General features: G+C 40.2%; 1 protein-coding gene and 1 pseudogene across 1 annotated transcript; one reads left to right on the forward strand and one right to left on the reverse strand.

Moving 5' to 3' along the window:
* Positions 1-6,489: 6,489 nt before the first annotated feature.
* Positions 6,490-7,316, forward strand: LOC137004893 (aerolysin-like protein; annotated as a pseudogene).
* Positions 7,317-11,019: 3,703 nt separating this feature from the next.
* Positions 11,020-24,903, reverse strand: pycr1a (pyrroline-5-carboxylate reductase 1a). The gene is made up of 8 exons (XM_067377243.1): positions 24,748-24,903; positions 24,483-24,555; positions 22,868-22,938; positions 22,579-22,758; positions 21,208-21,429; positions 20,996-21,088; positions 20,735-20,898; positions 11,020-12,764 (listed from the first exon to the last, which is right to left on the reverse strand). The coding sequence occupies exons 2-8, from the start codon at positions 24,547-24,549 to the stop codon at positions 12,599-12,601; spliced, it is 963 nt and encodes a 320-aa protein (XP_067233344.1). The 5' UTR covers positions 24,550-24,555; positions 24,748-24,903; the 3' UTR covers positions 11,020-12,598.
* Positions 24,904-25,985: the final 1,082 nt, after the last annotated feature.

Genomic DNA, 25,985 nt, shown 5'->3' on the forward strand with positions numbered 1-25,985 from the left:
ACTAGTAGCTGATTGCCTACTGGTACTTTCAATCACAATATTTGGAGATGTCATATTTAATTTCCAGGCTAGACAGAGAAGTCTTTGATGTAAATTTGTATCCTAGTGTAATTCTTCCAAAAACTTTCTTTCTTTTAGAAAATTGTTGAAAGTGAAATGTGTCTTTACAGCAAAGAATGGCATCCTCCAGGTACTTCTTTGGCAAATCAGGAGAGAGAGAGAGAGAGAGAAAGTAATCAAAATACTGCATTTGTAGTCAAATTAATTACAAAATTACCACAGCATAATCCAAACAGCTTTTAGACACAGTTAAGTCACCCAATCTACAAAAAAGTATCCTTTACTGATCTGATTATAGTCCAAAAATGAGGCACCATGCACTTAACTAATGCTCAACAATCACTTACATATTCACTTAATTATCTCACTGCAACACTATTGATTTTACCTTTACACTTTGTAGTGTGGACACTGCAGGATTTTGATGTAGGATTAAAAGGGTTAAAGGTATAAGATAAAAAGAGACACCCAGAAAATGTACAAGTGAATATGTAAGTGATTGTTGAGCATTAGTGACAAACACCTGCTGTTAACAAGCAAAATAGACAAAATGAGAAGCACATGAACAACAACCGACTTTCAGCAATTACACGTTATTACACTTATTTCCAGTGGGGTAATGTCTTGATTTACTGATCTCATCCACTGTTTAATCTTCTATCAAATGTATTACATTATTAACACACATAAATTTTACATTACCACCACTGTAAAACTACAAGAAGTGTTCCAACAGCTACAGCATAATTTAGGCACACACAGACATCAAAAATCAGCATCTTAACATGGTGACAAAAAAAACAAAAAAAAAAAACAACACAAAACAGGCTACAAACTCACAACAAAAATTCTAACAAAAATAGAAAAAAAAAAGAAAAAAGAAAATAGTAAGACCATTCAGCTGCATAATTTAATGCTGCAGTGCCTGCTGGGAGTTTTGTATTTGTATCTGGTACTCAGCATGCATTGCAACATGAACCTTTGATTGTCACCATTGTTGAGATTCATATTCTGATTGTTGATGTCTGTGTGTGTCTAAGTGATGCAGGGGTTCAAAATGTTTTATGCAGCGTACGTTTTTAATTTCCTTAGATCTAGAAGATCTAGAAAAAATTAGAAAACATAATTTAATCAAGGATTAAAGGATCAGTGTAACAGATGGATCCATTTCTTCTTGCTATAATAAATGTGTTTTATTAACACTTATTTACAGAAGCCAGAGACAAAATAATGTTCAAGTATCAAGAGCCTAACTAAAGCAAATACTGATCACCATAATGATGAAACCAACTTTAATATCAAGTTTGTCCCCCTAAAAATGCCATTAAAACCACACTGTGTATTGTAAATAATATAATGATATATAATTAAGTAATAAATAATAAAACAATACAAAACCAAACGGGGCAACAAAAAAAAAAAATGCATTTTAAGTTTAGAAACATTTTCAGTCTCCCTTTCCTCACAGTGGTTTGGTTCACCACATACCTCACCTACACACACAAGTCCAGTGGGAGAGATCAAGCGAACTCCAGTAAGTCGGCTGTTAAGTATGAAGTGATCCTTTTCTCTTTAACACAGATGATGCTAAGTCATTAATAATTAAGTCATGACAAAAAAAAAAAAAATGATGATAACCAATTTATTTTTCTAAGAGTCTATGAGAATTAATATCTTGTGGCCACGACAAAGCTAAGTGAACTGAACATGTCCCCAGTCACCATAGGATTTACTTTAAAAAAAATGGATATTCATTTAAATTTATTTAAGAAGCAAGACAAGATTTGACAGGAGTATGTTGCACAGCATAACAGAACATGTAGTCACATCAGTCTTTGTGACAACACCACAACATACCTTTCATTGAAATTACACATTTCATTAAAATCTGTCAGGTATTTGTGATATTTTATGCTATAAAAATGTTTAAAAAAACATTTAAAAATTAACATTCTCATTTCATGCTACAGTAAGGAAACATTAACAACTGAATATGCCAATACTTTGTGTTAGAGATTTGTTTAAATTATATTTTAAAAGTAGATGGTATGCATATGTTGTAGTCCTCCTTTTTTGTGCTATTAATGTTTATATATTGCTAAATTGATTGTTATTTTTAATGGCAACTGATTGTGAAAATTCCTGAAAATAGTTTTACAAAAAATTAAATGTAGATATATATTCATCTCACCTGGAATTTGCGACAGCTGCTGGACTGAAACAAAAATAAACAGAACTGTGTACACATCTGGAGTCTGTGAAGAGTGTCTGGCTGAATAATCGTCAGCTGAAATTTTATAAAGAATTAAGCCCATCCCAACCAAATCTAATATGTAAGTATGCAACACATCTTCATACTGTATGTGCGTGCTTTAGGTATCTTAGGGCCCGTCTTGAAAAGTACTGTTTAAATGTATTAATTTAGCAGACACTTTTATCCAAAACAACTTACAAATGAGGAAAACAACAAGCATTCATCTTATGGAAGCAATAACAAAGTATAACAAAATAAAAGTATATGCTAGAATATTGAGGGAAAAAGAAATAGCGAAAAAATAAAAGATTTGCATATAAGCAGGATGCCGTGCTCACTGAAGAGATGAATTTCCATTAACACTGGTAAACATGCCTGAACATCTGATTTGTTTAACAAACAAGGATGTGTGTCACATGCATGCAAAAAATGCTACCTCTTCTTCTTTGATACACCTCTGAGAAAAGTTAAGAATTCATTTTAGACCGAATCTGCTCGAAAAAGGTAAACTAGTTCAGGAAAAAAACAGGTCAAGGTTTGGCTGTGCTCTACTAATGACTTAAAATGCTGTGTTAAACAAATATTAAAATATTTCCTTTAACATAGTGATTTCATGGTGAGCACCTAATGCCATTATCTACTTCGGAAGAGAAAGAACCCTGGTAGGCCCATTGTTTCTCTGACTGAAAGACACTGACTGTTTGAAATCACAACCTATACCCTCATTCACTATTCCCTACATTTTGTTATTATACACTGTAAAAAAAATCCCGTTGTATCTACAGAAAAATACCGGCAGCTGTGGTTACCAGAACAATACTGTAAAAATGACATCAAACCGTAAACATACTTACGGAGTTACATGTGAATTTTACATTTTAAATCTGTTAAATTTACGTTAAAATAACGTATTTCATTAACTGATATAATGTTAATTTACCAAACTAATGAAGTACTAATATCTGTTTTGTACCTTTATAATACACTGACAGTCACCAAAAACAGTGGTGATGAGAGTCACATGATGAATCAAAGTTCATCACAAGCAGCTTTTCCACAAGCTGAGAAGCACAATACTAATATATAGAAGGTGCACACAGTGTCATTCACACACACACTAAACACCATCATGGTAACATGCATGACATTTTAAAAATGCAATAAACATTAATTTAACAACATTAGATGTAGCATAAAACCCTAATGTACATAACTGATTAGAAAAAAATGAGAAAAACTAAGAGTTATTTCAACGAAAATATATCAAATGTGAAGTATCACGCAGGGAATTGTGGCAATGTCGATATACGGTTTTTCACTGTAAATTTTACAATTAATTGTTATTTTTCACTTCCAAAAACTGTGAATTTAAAGGTATTTTACCGTAAAATTACATTAAATGTACCATTAGATCTATTACAGTTATTCACCATATATAGTACGGAAACTTTTTGTAAACCAACCAACAGTCTTTTACTGTTAAAATCACGGTCATTTTTTACAGTGAAGTCTACCCAGTCTCTGAGTGTCAACTCTGAACACTGTTAATATACAGTATATTGCTGTAGGCCATGTTATATTGCCCAAACATTGTTTCCTTATTACTATAACAGCAAGTTTTTACAGTGTAGAGGGAAGGCTTCTAAATTTTGAATTTTTAGGGCCGTGATATTTAAATGATGTTTGTTTTCAGCCGCTACATTTATGTACGATAGGATTGGCAGCATACAAATGTTTTTAATAAAATCACACGTGAAGATATCACGTCATCAGATATCTGTGCTCGGATTTGCGCTTGTTTCTGCGCTCATTTTTAGATTGATAAATCTCTGAAGATCTCAGTGGAGGAGGATTAAACAACTCCACAAACAGCATTACCAGCTTCACTGGTATCAAGAATCAACAGAGGTTTAAATGTTGATGACTTATTGAAAATGTTTGGTCCGAAGTCACCATGGTAGATATCAGTGTTTGCTTTTGTTTGGCTCTTGAGCCTTATTTTTATTTATTTATTTAGTTTTGCTGTTCACCAGCTGCTGTAACTGTGTGTTTATAAAACACACTAATAGCAAAAAATAACTAACTAAAAAAAAAAAAAAATGTGAATACATAATCAAGCGATCGATGCTGTGTGCTGCTGATGTAATCATCAACTCACTGATCTCATCTCATTAATTCCTTATTAAACATGTGTTATGGAATTAATACACTTAAATTTTGCATTACTACCACTGTGAAAGTACAATAACAGTTCCAGCAGCAATCAGTCATTATGAAAGTTTTAAACACATTCACAGAAAGTTTTGAACTACAGCGACATTTAGACACACAGAGACATCAAAATTCAGCATATGAATCTCAATAATGGTGGCATTCAAATAAAAGGGGATAAAATCTGAAACAGGCTACAAATAACTCACAACAAAAACAACAGCAAAAATAAGCAAAATAGTAAGAGAGAGAGACAGAATGTGTGTCTCTCAACAGTGTTCGGCAGCAGCGTCTTTACTAATAGCAAAATTGTATGTTTATCTGCTTCAAGAACAGGGCCGTAATTGCATCACTAGTGTGAAATGTCATGTACCTTTTAAGTTGCTAAACTATTTTACTGATAAACCCATCAGAGCAGCGCAAATTTCTGTGCGAGTGTATGTTCGTACTGTATGTGTGTGTGTTTGAGTGGGAGAAAGTGAGTATGTGCTTTCCGTAATACATAATAAAGTCATAATTTGACTTGGAAATAATTTGTCGTTTTTTTTTCCTATTGTATGCTATATTTATTTGCTTGGTCAGTGTGTTTATTAAAAACATCACATAATGTAAATAAGTTGTCACAGAATAAAATATGTGAACAACTACATTTTGACAAAAAAAAAATAATAATAATAAATAAATAAAAATAAAGTCCTTCTAAAAGCTTGTAATTCCAAGGTGACGTTATGGCAGACTTCTCTGGGGGCTGATCATGTATTAGACCACTTTTTTCCCCCCAGTATTAAAAGTTGATGTACAATTGTGTTTTGTTTTGGGTGATTTTGTTGATTTGGGATTTTCCTTAGTTGTCAGTTATAATCATCAAAATTAAAAGAAATAAACATTTGAAATATATCAGTTTGTGTGTAATAAATGAATATAATATACAAGTTTTACTTTTTGAATGGAATTAGTGAAATAAATCAACTTTTTGATAAAATTCTAATTATATGACCAGCACCTGTACATATGGTCCAATGCTACAAAGTGTTAAAGTAACACTGAAACAGAGTTAAAGTTAATGGGAAAATTACACAAAAATTATTCTAGTTGTTTCATAACATTAAGGTTGAACCACTCTAGTCACATGAACTGTTTTAAATATGTTTTTAGTAGCTTTCTGGGCATCTGAAAGTGTTAATTATCTTGCTGGCAATAAAGGGCTCACTGAGCCTTTGGTTTTTATCAAAAATATCTTAATTTGTGAAGATGAACGAAGGTCTTATGGGTGTGGAATGACATGAGGGTGAGTAACAAATTTTTGGGTGAACTAACCCTTTGAAAGCCCCTTGAAAGTAAAGTTGCTGGCAAGTGTTTGTCTCATCAGAAGAAGAAGAATGAGCGAGGATAAGCAAAGATGAGTGACAATGACCTCTGGTGTAATTCTCTTCTTAAAGACAAACCAGTCCACACCTATCTTTAAAAAAAAACAAAAAAAAACTGATCAATACAGAGTCTAAATTTTCCTTTGTCTCCATTTACAGCCATTTGCATGTTTATTGCTGGTCTAAAGAACTGGTGCAGTTTTACCACAAAGTATAGTAAAATTAATATAATGTGTTTTATCATAACATACTATACATCATTAATTCAGGCATAAAGACATGATCATTTGTAATATGATAGGGTTGAAAGACATTAAAATAGTGAAACATTCTCACATATGAACATAAGCATTTAAAATTACATAACATAACTAAAGAATCATAAATGGGCCAATATAACAAGGGGATATGCATACACACAGGAATACATCATATACATTCTGGGATGACTTAATTAGTTGAATGTCTGTATTTCGGATATTGTGTGTGTTTTTCCAATGTGTCCTTCATGCATAGCATGGGGTCAATCTAGGAGAAGTCACTTAGGAACCTGAAGATGTGTCTGCTTAGCATCTGTAATGGCATCTAAAGTGACAATGGACCCATAAAAGACAGACTGGTCCGAGTCCGGGCCATGATTTAAATGACCATTTCAGGCTTTCAGATGGGCAAAGTAAAACCTACGGAAGCCCAGCGGGAGATCACACGGAGTACAAGTTCCAGCCTGGTGAGAGAATCACCTCACTGTCCCTGTGGGGCAACGGTAATCGGACACAACTCGGAGGCATCAAATTCAAGACTGACCGACATAAAGAATTTTTTGTGAAAATGACAAGCTGGGGTTTAAAAACCGAATACCCCATAGATGTTGGCTCTGGTTTTTGTCTGGGCGTTGAAGGAAGGTCTGGATGCAACATTAACTGCATGGGATTTGTGTTTCTCAATAACATTCAATCCGTAGTTCTTACCAATGTCAGCTATCCCACTATTGAGGAAGTGATTCCACAGATGGCATGGGAAGAACTCAAATCCGTCACATTTAGAAATGACACCTCTGTCAGTCAACAGCAAACAGTTGAAACTTCAAAAAAAAAAAAAAAATCCAAACAACCTCGTGGTCTATGAGCGAAAACATTACAGCAACATTCTGTGTGGAGGTGAAGGCCGGGATTCCAGGCATTGGAGAAGCTTCCACAGGATTCAGTACTACCGTAGGAAAAGAAAACACTTACAGTCTTGTGTACACAACTGAAAAAACTGAAACTCTTTCCACCAATATAGAAGTTCCACCGAGGAAGAAGGTGGATGTAAAGATCACTATTGGCAGATGCTCTTTTGATCTGCCTTACACTGGCACAGTGAGGATGACTTGCACTAATGACAGAGTGTTTTCTTTTCTGCTTCAATATATATCTTTCGAGTGATTTATAATCAAGTTATTAATCAACATTCAATTATTTGAATGATTTCTTCATCTTATGTTAAAGCATTTATATTACTTTTCATTTTCACACTCATCAGTTTTGAGAATCTTTCCTGAACAACCTGAAGTAATGACGTAGTTAGTAGATTCTGTTAGAGTATAATTGTTGTGGAAATGTGAATGTACGCAGAGCGGCCTACAAACTCCTTGTGAGACTTGAAGCTGGCTTCTTTTGATGAAATTGCAAACTATTCTTCAGTAAAATTTCTTCAATTTAATTTTTTTTTTTTTTAATTGAAAATATTTTTCAATTTAATAACTTCATTCACCATATCTGGTCTTTTGGGTCTTTAACTGTAAAATTCCCCTACAACTCATACTGCATTTTCTTGATATGATTGCATTTATTGATACAATATGGTTGTCATGTCAAAGTTACTCATGTTTTGTTGATTCCTTTCACCTAGTTTAGTTCGCATTAACCCATGTGTATATATAGCCCTCAGTGAAGAGTTTATTTGCAAAAACAGATAACTCCATTTTTATGAATTCTCACAAATCATGTTTTTTTTATTGTGCATTCAAAGTAATAACAATCAAACTGCAGTTGGGCTGTTTTGATTAAGTAATGATAACTCTAAAAAATACATGTAAATTAAAAAATTAAAATTCATTGAAAGTATGTTTTATATATATATTAAAAGTTTGTTTTTTAGCAAAAGCAGATAACTCCAACATTCGTTTTTTGGCAGAAGCAGATAACTCCACATTTCATGTTTCATAGTTAAACAAAACCCAAGTAATTGCATTTAAAACACTCTCAAACACACATGTGCACACAAACACCCACCCACGCGCACACACACATACACACACACACACACAAACAAACAGATCGGCACGCACACACACACACACACACGCTCTCTCTCGCTCTCTCTCTCTCTCAAACACACACACACACACACAGATCGGCACACAAGTACACACACACGCACTCATCCACACACGCACGTGCGCGCGCGCGCACACACACACACACACACACACACACAAGCAAAAGGACAACCAATTTTTCAGCATGTAAGTCGTGTATGGTGTACAAGGACTTACAGGAGTCAAAATTTAAAAACCTCGATCACTTTTAGTCAGCTTTGATAAAACTTCCCTCAGCTAGCGCGTCTTTTTGAAGTGACTAGAAGCCTTGTCACCTGACCTGAATACTGCGCGCTGATTCGCTAAAACGGACTTATCGGTTTCTGTCTGTACACAAACAAGGGCGCTTGTCGGCTTCTGCTGTAAAACGTGAACTTGCGATGCCTGAAAGTGGGCAAAACCGGCTCTTCTGACAAAATGGATTTAGGGTACAGAACGTGCTATATATGGAGAATAATGCACAGCACTTAGTTCATTTTTTTAAAAAATGGCGTTTATCGGTTTTTGCAAATGAACTCTTCTGCCGTTGTTTGTGTATAACACAGTGTTTGTTTATTTTGCCATATTTGGATTATCTGCTTGTTGTATTTTTGTTTTGATTTGTGTATTAAAGTTAAAAATGCTGCATGTTACATCTGTTTTGTCTCTTCCAGCCTATAACTAAACTTTACATTCATTTCAAAGGGATGTCTGCTCCATTCATTCATTAGAAAATTTATTTAACATTGACTTTTTCAAAAAGTCTTTGTAATTCTAGCACATACTAGCATGAATTAGAGGGTTAGTTCACCCACAAATGAAAATTATCCCATGATACTCACCCTCAAGCCATGAGGTGTATATGACTTTCTCCTTTCAACCAAACACAATCGTAGTTAATATCCTGGCTCTTCCAAGCTTTATAATGGGAGTGAATGGTACCTTAGATTTTGAAGTCCAAATATTGCATCCATCCATCATAAAAGTAATCCACACAGCTCCAGTGGGTTAATAAATGCTTTCTGAAGCGATGGGTTTTTGTAAGAAAAATATCCATATTTATAAAACTTTTAAACTATAATCACTGGCTTCTGGTCATGGTCTAGTTCTGGTGGAAGAGTGACCTCTGATCTTGGACTCTGAATTGAACAAAAGGGTTCACTCTTCAGGGCACTGTACATGTGAAGAAATGAAAAAGACTGAAATAGTACATTGTCAAGGAAAACTTTACAATGTAATTTACACTTATTGCACTTATTTTTACTTACAGTGAACTTACATTTCAAGAAACTACTCTGTAATTTAAGGTAATTACATGGATTAAGGTTAGGTTTAGGGGTAGGTTCAGGGTTAATAACAAGTTATTACCTAGTTATTGTAATTACGATAAGTATATAGTACTTATATAGATCTTAAAGTGTTACTGTTAAATAATTAGATGTTACATATATTTTGGTAGTTAAACATAGTGTTGCACATTTTATCACTTAATTGGAAGCATCACAATGCCATCTGTTACACAGAGACTACTGAACAGACATTTAGATTACTTTAAAGTGCGACGTATTAAAAATAGGTTATCAAAAGTTCTACACACACTTGTGAACTTCAGATCCACTTGAAAACTTGAAAATACAGGAATACATCGTGTAAGTAGACAAAATTGGTCAAGTGCAAAGACTGTGAGTGTGGTTATTGGGACAGGCCCAAAATTCAGTTCTGATTGAATGGAATTCAATGGAGGCAATGGCAATTGTTTATTCAAACATAACACTGAGGACAATTTTGAGGTCAGTTGAAGACAAGCCTGGTTTGCTATAGTGATGTGTCGTTCATTTTGAACGAATCTTTAATATGACTCGAGAACAACAAGTTGTCTCAGAGAGTGATTCGTTCTTTTTGTGCTGACCGTTCATGCACAACATCCCATAGGTTCTGTACAGGAAACAGAAATGATTAGTTCACTTCTCGAGTCTTTCGGGTTTGAGCCGTTCGTTCATCAAGTCCCAACCCCATAGACCGTACCAGAAACAGAAATGATTAGATCGCCTCTCGAGTCTTCGGGTCTGAGTCCTTCATTCTTTTTTCACGTGATTTGACAGCCATTCACAACCTTCCTTACAAACAAGTGCATAGTTATTTTTTTAGTTTAGTTTAGTTTTTTTTTTTTTTAGCTAGTATAATTGGAATAGGAATAGACTTTTGTCCTCTGGACATTATATTTTAGTGATTTTCTCTGACATCATACATGTCACAGTTTTAATACCAAATTTTTGGAGGTTTCGCCATGACAACAACAACTCCTTTGTCTTTAAATATGACTGACATTAATTTAATATATATATAATATAATAATTATAATTATTTTATATCATAATTTTTAAATTGTTTAAATCAGATTATTTTTCAAATTGTTTGTTATAAATCAACATCTCAGGAAAATGTTATAAGGCTTCTAATAAAAATATGACTTTCTTTTACAAAACAGGGCATTCATTTTATGCATGTCCACTGTAGAGGACACCAGGACTTAAATCTTGTTTATCAGGCAATTTGGGAGACAAAACAAGAGAATAGCGAAATAAATTATATATCAATATTCTTATTAATTATTAGATATTATTATGAAAATTTTGCCAATTAATACTCCCATTATTACACTTCTTTTTTCATTACACGTTGCCCCAAGAACACAGAAACCCACAGAAACAGTGTATAGATACATTGTATTGAATGGGAAAACTCATGTATGGCTATTTTACCCACATATTGCAAAAAATTAAAATGGTATATTAATTAATCCCATTATATCTTTCATAACATAGTTGAGAATCATCTTTGAACAAAGCTTGGTTTAAAAAAAATCTTGAAGCCTAAAAATTGATTGATGAATAAAAAAAAAATTAAATAAATAAAAATAAAAAAAATCCATTGTCATTTCATGTCATTTTATTTTTTTAAACAACTTAGTCCTGGTGTCCACTATAGAGGACATAGCAATACATACAAATAAAATGTCATTTCATGTGTTTTTTATGCTCTAAACAATGTAATGATGTGGGGAAAAAATACTAAATTAAAATAAAAAATCTGGGTCCCAGGAGGATATGAAGACTGGACATATTGGTCTAATATTTGTATTAAAAAGACTGGTCAGAAGGGACATAGTGGCATAATAAATGTTTATTGCACATATCTTTTGATAATTATGATAATTCCTAAATATAATACAACATACAGTCAATAGTAATAAGAATGTAATGTTGTATTTGTTGCGGACACTGAGCCAGGAAGCCGTCACGTGACAAAAGAACGAAGGACTCAGACCCGAACTTGAAGACTCGAGAGATGAACTAATCATTTCTGTTTCTGCATTCAGCCTATGGGGCTGTGACTGGATGAACGAACATCTCGAACCCAAAGACTCGAGAAGCGAACTAATCATTTCTGTTTCCGTTACTGTAGTTCAATATCGGGCTGTCATCATAATGTCTATGGCTGTCACGGCCCAGATGACAACGGAACTAACAACTCAAACCCAAAGACATGGGAGGTGAACTAATCTTTTTGGGGAACAGACGTGATAAATGTAAGATGACAAAAGAAAGAACGACTCGGATAGGGAGGTGAGGTGAACTAACACACTGCATAGCCTGAAGACCCTGCTAAGCAATTAATTAATCATTTCTTACTCATAATTTGGCCTTCATGGCTGTATTAGCCAATAGTTTATTTTTTATTCCAAATGTGATAAACTTATGTGTAAGTAGTATGTGTTGAGGAATTTAACAAATAACATTTCAATTATATTCTGCTGAAATGAACAAAATAAATGGAATGACTTGAAAAAAGATTTGTTCATTTTTCTGAACGAGATTCAAAGATACGAGTCAGTAAAATGATCTGAACTTCCCGGTACTAATAGTGACTGACACCATCAAACAGCCAATGGGCATTTATTTAGAGAATTTGGCTTTTACTGTTTTGAGTATACAGAACTTCTGAGCAATATAGAGATAAAGATAGAAAATACTTTAATTAAATGTAACAGTACATATACATATCAACTACAAATTTCATTCAGGCTAGTCCAGATAAGCTTTGCTAAATACAGCATAATCAGACATGGTTTAATAAATCTACACAGTGCATGGTTTACAGTGTGTATCAAGAGAAACTAATGCTTAGAGTTGGTCCAAACCAGCCAAAAAAGGCAAAACGCACAATATTGACAACTGAGCGCAGTATAGGTTATAAAAATGCTGGATAACCAGTTCATGAGAACAACTTAAAGCATTTTTGGTGTAAGCATCTGCAGTTCTTGGAGTGGTTTCATCCTTACTGTAAGCTGGATCATGACGATCAGGTTCAGTTTTTCTTGTGTTTGGGGTTGGTGCTGTTAAAGAGGTTGAGGCCGGTCCTGACCCCGACCCCTGTTGTCGTGACACCTGGCTGCTGAAGCACCTTGTCCAAAGTAGTCTTCTTTATGGCGGCTGGAGAAATCTTCTCCTGGTCTGCCAAGTACTGAAGCTCCCTGTCAGAAAAGAGTGAGCTTGAAATGTCCTTCAGGAGACACAACTGTTTAAAAAGCCCAAAGGAGTCTGTGTCTGCAGACAATTATATGCAGATAAACATTTGAAAATAAATAACATAAATGGACCAACTTAACTATAAGTATCTTTAATGACTATACACTATAATCTAAATTAAACATTAGATTCAGTGCACTAACTGCATAGATACAAAATTAAGAGAGGCTACTCACTGCAGAGCCATAAGTGGAGTATAACCTCCAACCACACCCTAACTCTACCCATAACCCTATCTCTCCATGCATTAAACACGTAGGGCTGGGTAAAAAAAATACTGATTTCTTGATTTTGATCGATTCTCATTTTTACGAACAGATATTGATTCTTAAATCCCAAGAATCGCTTAGTCTAGTCTGTTTTCAGTTGATGAATGAATAGAACATTGTAGCGCTCTTCCCATTAAATAAATGGCAATAATCTTTGTGCTTTGTTACTTTTGATATGAAACAAAGTCTCAGATTTCAAATTCTGTCCATTTTATTACGATATTCAAAAAAATAACCATTTTGGCACTGTTTAATGTCACGTGACAGATTGCTGTAACGTCACATTTACCTCAGAAAAACCATATTCAGTGACATAACTCGTTATTCAGCTATAAAACTGAACTCTAGAGAATAGCATTTTGCTAAATATATGCACCATATTACACATTCGTTATAATTTATAATGTTCTTCAATATTTAATGCTTCGAATAAATCCGTCAAGTTTTTATAACAGCCACCATTTAAATAATGTATTTAAAAAAATGAATTGGAGTAGAAATATAATTACATAATTGTAAAGTTATTATTTTAACTTTATTATTATAAAAACTTCCTTAACTTCCACTAATTTAAGTGTTTGAATACAAATCAGTTCATTTTAACCTTCAATATTATAATGCAGAACTGATTCCCTTACTGATTTATAGTTTATAGCATTAGTTGAGAGATTTTTTTCCTTATGAAAATTTGCCATGTACTGTTCCTTATATTATATACATATATATATATATACACAAATTAATCTTTATTGAATCAAATCGAAATCGAATCGAATTGCAAGCTTGTGAATCGAAATCGAATCGAATTTTGAAATTTGTGTCAATACCCAGCCCTATTAAAACGGTTAAGCTCCACCCTTTGTTTGTTCCATGGATGGCTCAGCTCAAATCACATGACTTTGGCAGGTTGATACACGCTTCGAACCACTGTTTCGAAATCGCCCATCACTAACGTTTACCTCTGTGGATGCTATGTGTTTGGACTGATAACATGTGTTTTGACAACAACAAAGCTGGAGAATCTCACGCAGCCAAAATGTTTGATTGTCAGGAACGGTGTTCAGACTTACATTGTTCAAACTGGAGTCGGACACTGATGGAGAGACTCGGGAAGAAGTTATGACTTTTAGGATGCATCTGGACATTTCTGAATGGTTAGTGGATAAATTTATGTAGTTGCTGTTGAGTTGATTCAACTCATCGACTAGCATGTGTCGTAATGTTAATCTTTTGTGCAAAACCACTATAGACGCCCACTATACATAGCGTACCTGTTTGCCAAACAGAGCCCTACACACCAGGCTAACATTTATGATTACTATCAAATGCTGTGAATGGTCTAATATTTTTTCCAAAATATCGTTCGGAAAGATATATATATATATTTTTTTTTTAGCAATCGAGCATGCCAGGGTCAACTTGCAGGTTATCCAAGCTAATAAGAGTCTAAAGAGTGTTTTGTGCCATACATGACAGAACGTCTCGGTTACGTATGTAACCCTCGTTCCCTGAAGGAGGGAACGTAGACGTACGTCAGTAGTGACCGACGAATTGGGATATCGCTTAGAGAGCCCTATCAGCTTCGTGTAAACTAAAACAAGCCAATGGAATTGGCGTGCGATATTTGCATAATGCGCACCGCCCCCGACAGGTGTATATAAATAGGAAGCAGATGCAATTGCACTCTGTTTTTCGCTGAGGAGACAACTGGTGTCCGCGCTACAGCGAGGGTACAGAAACTGTGGCGACGGGACGTACGTCTCCGTTCCCTCCTTCAGGGAACGAGGGTTACATACGTAACCGAGACGTTGCCTTTCAGTCGGTCACGTTCGACGTACGTCAGTAGTGACCGACGAATTGGGATCCCAACTAAAGCGCCACAGTTACGAAACCCCTTCCAGTGCCCAGCGCAAGCTCAGCCGCCCATAGCACCGGCTGGCGGTGAAGGGGGCGAGCTTACACCGAGAGAGTCTACTGCTGTCTAACCAATACCCACTAAGTAAACTAGACACACTGGGGAAGCAAACCCGTAAGGGACGCTGCGGAGACCACTACCTACCCAATGGGGGAGGAGTTTACGTGGGAATACACACATGGACTGGCCCGGGGGGCAGTACGCATATGGAGTCCCTGGGATGGCTCCACCTGGTAGGGGGAGACTCATCTGACAGGTGACAGCAGAGCTGGCTCTGCTAAGGGAAAGACACGGACTCAGCCCGTAGGGAGTTTTAAACCGTGGATAATTACACATATGGGACCGCTCACGTAGAGGGGTCACGGCATATGGGCCCCAGCCAACAGACAGCGTCAGCGACGGATGTAGGCCTGGCATTAGACACTCCGCAATGTCCGAGCCGAAGGGGGAGGCGGAGGAACTCGACAGGGTTCGCCAAGCGGGGAACACGACTGGAGTGAAAGTATGCACGTATCCGGCCAGTGGCGGGAATGGCATTGCAAGCCGACGCTTAGAGTGGGTACAACACGTCTACCGACTAGTGGATGCGAGTATACGTGAGGATACCGGCTCTACACGTAGGCTATAAAACCTAGCGAACGTGTTTGGTGTCGCCCAGCCCGCAGCTCTACAGATATCTGTCAGCGAGGCGCCATGAGCCAGCGCCCAGGAAGAGGCCACCCCTCTGGTGGAGTGGACTCTCAACCCGAGCGGGCAAGGCACGCCCTGGGATTCGTACGCCAGGGCGATGGCATCCACTATCCAGTGGGCCATCCACTGCTTGGAGACAGCCTTTCCCTTCTGCTGGCCTCCGTAACAGATGAAGAGCTGATCTGAGGTCCTGAAGCTTCGCGTTCTGTCCACGTAAACGCGCAGAGCGCGGACGGGACAGAGCAAAGCTAGGGCTGGGTTTGCCTCCTCCGAGGGCAGCGCTTGCAGGTTCACTACCTGATCTCTGAAGGGAGTGGTAGGAACCTTGGGCACGTATCCAGGCCGCAGTCTCAGGATAACGTGAGAATCACCGGGCCCGAATTCTAGGCACGTTTCGTCGACCGAAAATGCATACAGATCCCCAACCCTCTTCCGGGAAGCCAATGCAACCAGAAGAACCGTCTTAAGAGACATTAGTTTCAGGTCGACTGATTGCAAAGGCACAAAGGGATGACCCCGGAGAGCTGTGAGAACCAGGGTCAAATCCCAAGAGGGTACGGAGGAAGGGCGAGGAGGATTCAGTCTCCTGGCCCCCCTCAGGAATCTGACGATCAGATCGTGTTTCCCCAGGGACTTACCCTCAAGTGCATGGTGATGTGCGGCAATAGCGGAGACAGCCTTCGCTCCAACCCAACTTGCAGGAAGGAAAGCACGGATCCGACCGAACATGATCAGGGGTCCTCTCGGCGAGAGGCGCACCATTCGACGAACAGGTTCCACTTCAACACGTAGAGACTCCTAGTGGAAGGAGCTCTAGCGGAAGTGATGGTGTCTACGACCGCTTGCGGGAGATCACTCAGAACCTCCACATCCCGTCCAGGGACCACACGTGGAGGTTCCATAGATCGGGACGCGGGTGCCACAGGGTGCCACAGGGTGCCCCGTCTCTGAGTCAGGAGGTCCTTCCTCAGAGGAATCGGCCAGGGAGGGGCTGTCGTGAGGAGAATGAGGTCTGAGAACCAGGTCCGAGTGGGCCAGTACGGAGCCACTAACAGAACCTGCTCCCCGTCCTCCCTGACCTTGCACAGGAGTTGTGCGAGAAGGCTCACTGGGGGAAACGCATATTTGCGCAGACCCGGGGGCCAGCTGTGTGCCAGGGCATCCGTGCCGAGCGTGCCGCCGGTCAGGGAATAAAACCACTGGCAGTGGGCAGTTTCTGGGGAGGCAAACAGGTCTACCTTGGCCTCGCCGAAATGCTGCCAAATCAGCTGGACCGCCTGGGGGTGGAGCCGCCACTCGCCCGCAAGTGGAGGCTGCCGTGACAGCTCGTCGGCTGCACGGTTGAGCACACCTGGGACATGAGTGGCCCGAAGGGACCTCAGATACTTCTGACTCCACAACAAGAGATGGCGGGCGAGTTGCGACATGCGACGGAAGCGTAGACCACCTTGACGGTTGATGTACGCAACGGCCGCAGTGCTGTGTGAGCGGACTAGAACGTGCTTGCCTGACAACAGCTTCTTGAAGCGGGCCAGCGCAAGACGAACCGCTAGCAACTTGAGGCAATTGATATGCCAATGCAGCTGAGGCCCCGTCCAAAGACCTGCCACTGCATGCCCGTTGTACGTGGGCCCCCATCCCGTGGCAGAGGCATCTGTGGAGACCACAGCGTGCCTGGACACTCGTTCGAGGGGTACTCCGGCCCGCAGGAACGAAGGGTCCGACCACCGGACAAGGGTGCGACGGCAGTTCGGTGCCACGGGGACACGGAGCGTGCCACACTGCCACGCCCATCTCGGGACCCGGCCGCGGAGACAGTGTTGAAGCGGTCTCATATGAAGCAATCCGAGCGGCGTGACCGCGGCTGCAGATGCCATATGCCCCAGGAGCCTCTGAAAATCTTTCAGTGGAGCCGCTGTCCTGCACTTGAGCGAGCTCAGGCAGTTCAACACCGACTGGACGCGCGCCTCGGTGAGACGCGCAGTCCGTGCGACCGAGTCTAGCTCGAGACCGAGACAAGAGATCCTCTGCCCGGGGGCGAGTTTGCTCTTGTCCCAGTTGACCCGAAGACCCAACTGGCTGAGAGCTAAAACCATGTCGGGTAGGACTTTGTACTGACATGCCCGACCCTCGAACACAGACCGTTTCTTTAGGAAGGGTCTGTGTCGAGGCAGAATCGAGACATGAAAGTATGCGTCCATCAGGTCTATCGCTGCAAACCAATCCTGGGGACGGTCCAGGATTGGCCGTAGCCCACCGCCCTTTTTCGGTACAATGAAGTAGGGGCTGTAGAACCCCGACTTCATATCGGCTGGAGGGACCGGCTCGACTGTATCCTTCACCAGGAGGACAGCAATCTCCGCCCGGAGAACAGGTGCACTGTCCAACGACACCTGAGTGAAGTGGACACTCCTGAAAACCGGGGGACGCCGGGCGAACTGAATCGCATAGCCGAGTCTGATAGTGCGAATGAGCCAGCGGGACGGGCTGGGAAGCGTGCTCCACGCCACCAGACTCCGAACCAGCGGGACCAAAGGCACTACAGACGCACCGGGGGTGGGGCAGCAAGGCAGAGAGGGACCCGACTCGGACGGCTTGGGAGTGGCCCGGAGTGGGGTCGGACTCTGCGAGGCAGCAGTGTGCATGGGAGACGGCGCACAGGACGCGGTCTGCGCCATCACACTGCCGCCTGCTGGCGCTCCAGCTCCAGGTCGCCCGTATCAGGGCCGAGTTTTTTTTGGGCTAGGCACCATGTCCGCGACCGGCACCCTGCTGTTTGGCTGGTGTAGGCTGCTGCTTTGCCGACTTAGCAGGGGCGGAGGAAGACGCAGGCGGGCGCCCTCGGCGACGAGCGGGCTGAGGCTGAGCCACGGGCGGCTGGGTGGAGGCAGCAGCAGACCGCCGTGGCATGACATGTCTGATAGCCTCAGCCTGCTTCTGTGCAGTGGAGAACTGTTGGGCACAGCTCTCCACCGCGTCGCCGAAAAGGCCGACCGGAGACACGGGGGAATCCAGGAACCGATGTTTATCGGTCTCCCTCATGTCTGCCAAGGTCAGCCAGAGGTGGCGTTGCTGGACTACCAGAGTAGACATCGCCTGGCCAACAGAATGCGCTGTCACCTTCGTTGCCCGGAGGGCAAGGTCAGTGGCAGCGCGCAGCTCCCCAAGCAGCTGTTGGTCAGGACCTTCCTGGGGCATCTGCGACAGCGCTTTTGCCTGATAGACCTGCAAAAGGGCCATCGCGTGCAGGGCAGAGGCAGCCTGCCCACAGGCACTGTAAGCTTTCTCAGTCAGACCGGCTGAGAATCTACAGGCCCGGGACGGGAGACGCAGCTCACCGCGGCAGCCAGCAGCCGTTGGACACACTTGCATCGCAACAGACCGCTCGACTGGCGGGATCCTCGCATATCCCCTGGCTTCCCCGCCGTCCAGGGAGGTGAAGGCGGACGAGGGACCAGGCCCCGTACGAGCCCTATATGGAGCTTGCCAAGACCTGGTCACCTCATCGTGTACTTCCGGGAAGAAAGGCATTGGGGCGGGACGCTGGATTTGACCCACTCAAGCCCGACGCACAAGGCGGCCCGGGAGAGCACAGCCGTGAGCTCGGGATCCGACTCGGGCAACGCTACCGTCCCGGGCGGCAGCGCGTCCGAATTTTCCTCCCCCGAGGACTCAGACTCACCTTCCGATGCAGCGATCGACATCCGATCCGCCGCCGGCACACCAAAGGTAATGGCTGGACAGGCCGTAGAGGGCCCAGCGGAAACCAACGGTGGCACGATGGGTTGCGGTGCTAATGAGGCGGCAGGGGCCCGAGGAGCGTTTCTGCTCGGCGGGGGAGCCCTGACCGTAATCCTCAGGTCACCCTTCCTATACACCGCCGAACCGTCATTCCGGCCCGGGCCGGAAAAAACGGTCGAACGGGGCATAGGGGAGGGGACCCCCGCTTCCTGAGACTTCAGGAAGGAGAGTCTCGACCTCAGCACCACGATAGTCATGTTCCCGCAATGGGAACATGAACCATCTACAAAAGCTGCTTCAGCGTGCAGAATGCCCAAACACGAGATGCAACGATTGTGCCCATCAGCAGGGACCAGGGAACGACCGCATCCATCAACGCACAGACGAAATGACATACTGTCAGGGTTCGTCTGTAAAGCTCTTTTAGAAGGGGAAAACAGTCAACTCGCTCGTGCCGAAGCACACAGGGAGTGACGCGATGTGCCAGGTACACCACTCCCTAGACACACCGAGGAACCGGCCCAAATCGCAACACACACACTTTCACTCTAGGCATGTGCTGTGAAAACAGCAGTTGAGAGCTATAGCTCGGATCCTCGGGAGCTCGCGACCTCGCTGTAGCACCGTTACACCGGCACACACGGCTGCTGTGAATCCTCTTCGAGGCAGTTTAGTTCACACAAAACAGTCTTCTTAAACAGGACACCACTGAATGGCTCCGAAGCGAAAGACAGAGTGCGATTGCATCTGCTTCCTATTTATATACACCTGTTGGGGGCGGTGCGCATTATGCAAATATCACACGGCAATTCCATTGGCTTGTTTTAGTTTACACGAAGCTGATAGGGCTCTCTAAGCGATATCCCAATTCGTCGGTCACTACTGACGTACGTCGAACGTGACCGACTGAAAGGGGACAGATAGCATGCTTTGCTCAAACTTTTTGCCTTAGAAAACTTTCACTTGCGAAAACAAAATGATGGTGCCGATGGAAATGTGGGTGGAAAGTGCAGATTAAAGGGCGGTAATATTTATAATAAGATCCACTGTCTACATCACAAGGGGAGCGAAATCTGAGTGGCTCGCTTTTTCACATACTTGCAGAGAAAGGCTTGCCAAAACAAAGTTACTGGGTTGTCCTTTTTCACGTTTTCTGGGTTGGTAGATGCAACGGGGACCCGATTATAGCACTTTAAAAAAAGTCAGATTTTCATGATATGCCCCCTTTAAAAAATATCTGAATTAAAGCGGCTGACCCTTTCTAGCTGAAAATCACTCATCAGAAATGAAGTTGCTGTACCTGGTTCTAATGCATGATGCCTCCACAGCGTTGATCAGGAGGCTACGGAAGCCGCCACTTTCCATGACATGCAAAGCGTGAATCGTAGCACCTCCAGGTGAAGCCACGTTGTCTTTTAACTCTCCAGGGTGTTGCTCAGACTCCAGGAGCATTTTTGCCGCCCCCTTTGAAAAAGCATCATAGTATTGTAAATCTTATACACAGAAATATTTTTTAAGATTATCAATATCAGAAATGTTTTAGAGACTGTCAAGCACTAACAAGCAGAGCCTGAGCTCCTAGTCGCACAGCCAATCTTCTGGGCAGTCCCATCTTTACTCCTCCATCAGCAAGAGCGTCAACAGCTAGGAATGCCTATGATAAAAAGATATATAAATATTCCCAGTCAGAGGTGGATGCTTTTGGGCAAAGGAAGCCACAAGGAGCCCAACGGTTGGTTTAAACCTCTTGAATATTCCTAGGTTGATGCTTACATAGGCTGGGCCGCTGCCACTAAGACCAGTGACAGCATCAATCAGGTCCTCCTCCACCTCCGTGCAGTAGCCCACACTGGCCATTAGCTGCTCCAGGAGCTTCCCATCCTCCACCTCTGCATGGGTGCCGGTGGCGTACACCGTGGCCCCTTCACGCACCACCACTGGGGTATTTGTCATGCAGCGAATTACTTTAGGTGCCGGACGGTACTGCAGCAGTTTCTGCAATATATGAAGATTTGAATCGATATAGAATTTAATTGATGTATGATCACAGGTTTGTGTATATTGTGTGGCTCATCCATGTAGCATTAAGAGTGTAGAATCTCCATTCATAATATTGGTTTTACTATTTTGAGTCTTTCGTGTTACATAAAGTGAAGCTGTTTTTGCACTGAAGCAAGACTAATTCATTTGTTATGAATAACCTGGTTTGTGTCCATCAAGTTCAAATAAAAAGAGAAAATAATAAAATGAAGAACCTTTCATATGAACTTCAAAAATAGACATTTTTAACACTGCACAGATTCTTAATATATAAATAATTTGATGAATTTGCATTAAAAAAAACCCTGATATACAGAAAATTGGCTGCCCACAAACATGAATTAAAAAAGTGAATTAATGATAAATACAATATGTATACTAAACAAAATAAATGATAAACATATACTACCTGTCAAAAGTTTGGAATAATTAAGATTTCTCGAAAGGAGTTTTCTTTTTTCTATTTGAATATGTTAAATTATTTATTCCTGTGATCAAAGCTGAATTTTCAGCATCATTACTTCAGTCTTCAGTCACGTGATCCTTCAGAAATGCTGATTTGCTGCTCAATTATTAACAATTATTATTATTAAAAAAAAAACATTAAGTGAAGTGAATGAGACTTTTTCAAAAATAAAAATAAAAAATGCTATTATTCCAAACTTTTGACCAGTAGTGTAAATAAACATGCATTTACCAAAACTGAAAAAAAAAAAAAAAATAGAGAAAATGTTTATTTACTAATTTATTATTTATTTTGTTTAGATTTTCATTTATTTAGCATTCACGTTAGCATTCACATAAAATCTCTGTATATAATGCATTATAAAATTATCTGTCTTAATAAATTGATTATGCCCATTAAAACACATGACAAACATCCAATTTCAGATGTAACAAGGAATATTATTTTATAATGCATTTTAACTTTGGTTACAATTATTTATAAACAGATGCATTATAATAATAAATACCTTTATAATGCATTACACAAAAAAGCTTAAAGTGTAATCATTATTTTTCATAAATGAAATGCTTTGCTTCACCAAACAGGCAGGACGTGTTAAATCATTACTATAGATCATGGAAAAAGTGCATTCTGACCTTTTCTATGGAGCTGATCGTGACTCCTGCTGCACAAGAGACAATGAGATGGCGGTCTTCGATGTCTGGCCCAATCTCATCCAAAACGAAGGGAATGATATGTGGCTTGACCGCAAGAAAGAGAACATCACTCTTGTTCACAGTCTCTTTATTGCTGGTAGTGAAGTATGCTCCCATTTTCTGAAGAACAGAGAAATTGCCTTTTTAAAGATGTTCAACAGTGTATCACTGCTACTTTTGTCACTCTAACATGTCTCAGATGCTGGTCAAAATCTTGTCAAACACTCACTCTTAGCCCAGTGACAGTTGGCAGGTCTTTGTCTGGAGAACTTGCTGTTATCCTGTGCGTGGCGATCACACCTGATGGACAGGAGAGGGAAATGTAAAAGCTTCCATTAAATATTGATGAGAATGAGATTCTATGTTTTAAGTGGTGGTACTACACACATCATTTCGCAAATGTGATGTGTCATGCGGCCAAAAGTTATATAAGTTAGTATACACTGCTTTGCCAAAAAAAAGTCGCTCTTTGGATTTAAATAGACAAATACTTAAGAGTCTATTATTACAGTGATTATTAACATGTTATATGTTTGGGAACAGTTCAGTTAACCCTCATTGATAGAGTATATTGCTTTTCATTTCTTAAACAACCATGTAGGAAGACACATCATTCCAGAATGACAATGTCAAGATTCATCAGGTTCAAATTGTAAAAGAATGGTTGGTTGTGAGCATCAAGAATCATTTTCACACATGAATTGGCACATCTAAGTCCAGACCTTAAATTCATTGAAAGTCTTTGGTTAAGATCTTGACCAAAAAGTGATGCACCTCTGGATGGAAATAAATGTTGTGATGTTATTTCCATCAAAAGGTGCATTTTTTTTTTAATCATAAAATGAGCAAATGTGATTATTACATGCATTATGTTTTATTAAATATTCTGTAAATAAACAACTTTTTGAGAAACAACTTGTTCTGATAACTTCCCACTGAGATCATTACTGTGTGTCAATATTACTTGATATAATATGCTTATTTAATAAAAATTATGCCAAAAATGAAAAAAAAATGGCATGGTTTAAATGTATTTAAAGGGTTAGTTCACCCAAAAATGAAAATAATGTCATTTATTACTCACGCTCATGCCATTCCTCACCAAATTAAGATATTTTAGTTGAAATCTGATGGCTCCGTGAGGCCTGCATAGCCAGCAAATGACATTTCCTCTCTCAAGATCCATAAAGGTACTAAAAACATATTTAAATCAGTTCATGTGAGTACAGTGGTTCAATATTAATATTATAAAGTGACAAGAATATTTTTGGTAAGTAACGACTTATATAGTGATGGCCGATTTAAAAACACTGCTTCAGAAAGCTTCGGAGCGTTATGAATCTTTTGTGTCAAATCATGATTTGGATTGCCAAACTGCTGAAATCACGTGACTTTGGCGCTCCGAAGATTCCTGAAGCAGTGTTTGTTTTGAAATCGGCCATCACTAAATAAGGCATTTTTTTTTTTTTTTTTTTTGCCGCACCAAAAATATTCTCGTCACTTTATAATATTAATATTGAACCACTCTACTCACATGAACTGATTTAAATATGTTTTTAGTACATTAATGGATCTTGAGAGAGGAAATGTCATTGCTCCCTATGGAGGCCTCAGCCATAGGATTTCAACAAAAATATCTTAATTTGTGTTCCAAAGATGAACGAAGGTCTTACCGGTGTGGAATGGCATGAGGGTGAGTAATAAATGACAGAATTTTCATTTTTGGGTGAGCTAACCCTTAAAGACAGAAAAGTCTTATTTGGTTCAATATCATAGATTGTTCAGCCTGTAGAGTGTTTTGGCGCCTCTAGCGGTGGTTTTGTGTGTTTAATGCGCTGTTGTACCTGCTGCTGTGAAGCCCTTCACCAGCGCGTGCGCCAGCTGACCCGCTCCGATGAAACCAACGCTCATCTTGACCTGTTAACAACCAGACCGATGAGTTTATTCACCAGCAGACAAAAACACACACGTTATCAATCACTTTACACACTCTAATACATCAGCTGAAGACAGACTCTACTACTCTATTTCCTGATCGGACTGAACAAGCTGTAACGCACCACAAACATCGAGATAAATGTAGACAACTAAATGTTTAAACAAACGTACCTAAAATACGATCTTTCGAAGAGCTCGTACGCATGTATTTTGTTTGTTTCACGTTTGTTTATCGTGTTCACGTTGTCTGTGGACGTTTAGTTAACCTGCCATTCCTGACGTGGAGTAGCAGGCTGTGACCAATCGCGGTAGAGCACTGCTTGAGCCTCAGCCAATCCCTGTACTTTATGCGTGCACCATACGTCCTGATAGGCCAGAGAAGCCAGTTGCATCACTCTTCATGAGCACGTGGTGTTGTGTCAACAGAAAGACAGCAAAACTATCCCTGCGTTCCAATGTCCATACTATCCATCCTAAATAGTATGTGAGATTAAAATAAGTGTGTCCCAAAGCATAGTATGTAGAAAAGAGTATGCCAAAATGCCCGGATGGTCTACCGGTAGATTTTCGAAGTGTGGATCCGTGCACACTATAAAGGCTAATATTGCCCACAACCCATTGCACGTTGGACGAGGATTCAGTTCAGAACTACAAACACGAGTAAAAAGTGTTAAAAACTACAAAACATGGCAAATATGCACGATCGACGCTGAGAGGTTGTTTGAGTGACTAATAATCAGTTTAACCTGATAGAAAATATTTATTTAATGTTATCTGTGTTATTTTTCATCTGCAAATACCAATGTGGACTTTTATAAAGATCTGATTGGCCATTAACTTTTAAATGCATCATTATGCATTAAAATGAGGTGAGTTCTCCACATGAAAGACTCGCGACTGCAGATCAACGTGCTGTATTTCTCTCCGATACGGTAGGAAATTAGCTAAATGAAATGTGGAGGATGTAAGATGATTGACAGGCCAGTTTACGGTGACAGGATGCGACAGAGAGAAAAGACGCGATTGTATGACGTGTTAGTATGTCCCAAAGCTTGTCTACTCTTTTGCTACACACTCAAAAGTAAGTACTTTTTGTTTACAGAAAGAGTACATACTTTTAGGGCGTAGTATAAGTAGGCGAATTGGAACGCAGCATGTAACCGAGTTGCAGTGTTGTTTCCGCATTTTAACATCGCCTGTCCGATAAATGTAACAGATTCCTTATTTTTGATGTTTCCATTTTATGTATTTGTATATTTGTCTCTATTTGCTTGCCCCCTGTCTCACTGGTGTTTAACTACTTTTCTTTATTAGAGACTTATCATAGATCTATTTTCAGTTGAAGCTAAATTTAATAATTACATACAAACCCAAACCCACAACTAAAAAAAAACAAAAAAAAACTATAT

Source organism: Chanodichthys erythropterus, chromosome 3 (genome assembly GCF_024489055.1).
Source record: "Chanodichthys erythropterus isolate Z2021 chromosome 3, ASM2448905v1, whole genome shotgun sequence".
NCBI lineage: Eukaryota > Metazoa > Chordata > Actinopteri > Cypriniformes > Xenocyprididae > Chanodichthys > Chanodichthys erythropterus.

What these genes read in the sequence shown, in the direction of transcription:
- pycr1a (XM_067377243.1), bottom strand. Translation starts at nt 24,549, where the DNA reads ATGAGCGTTGGTTTCATCGGAGCGGGTCAGCTGGCGCACGCGCTGGTG. An exon ending in CGATCAGCTCCATAGAAAAG is followed by an intron (nt 21,430 to 22,578) that starts GTCAGAATGCAC and finishes CATATATTGCAG; the next exon opens with AAACTGCTGCAGTACCGTCC. An exon ending in GTGGCAGCGGCCCAGCCTAT is followed by an intron (nt 21,089 to 21,207) that starts GTAAGCATCAAC and finishes TTTTTATCATAG; the next exon opens with GCATTCCTAGCTGTTGACGC.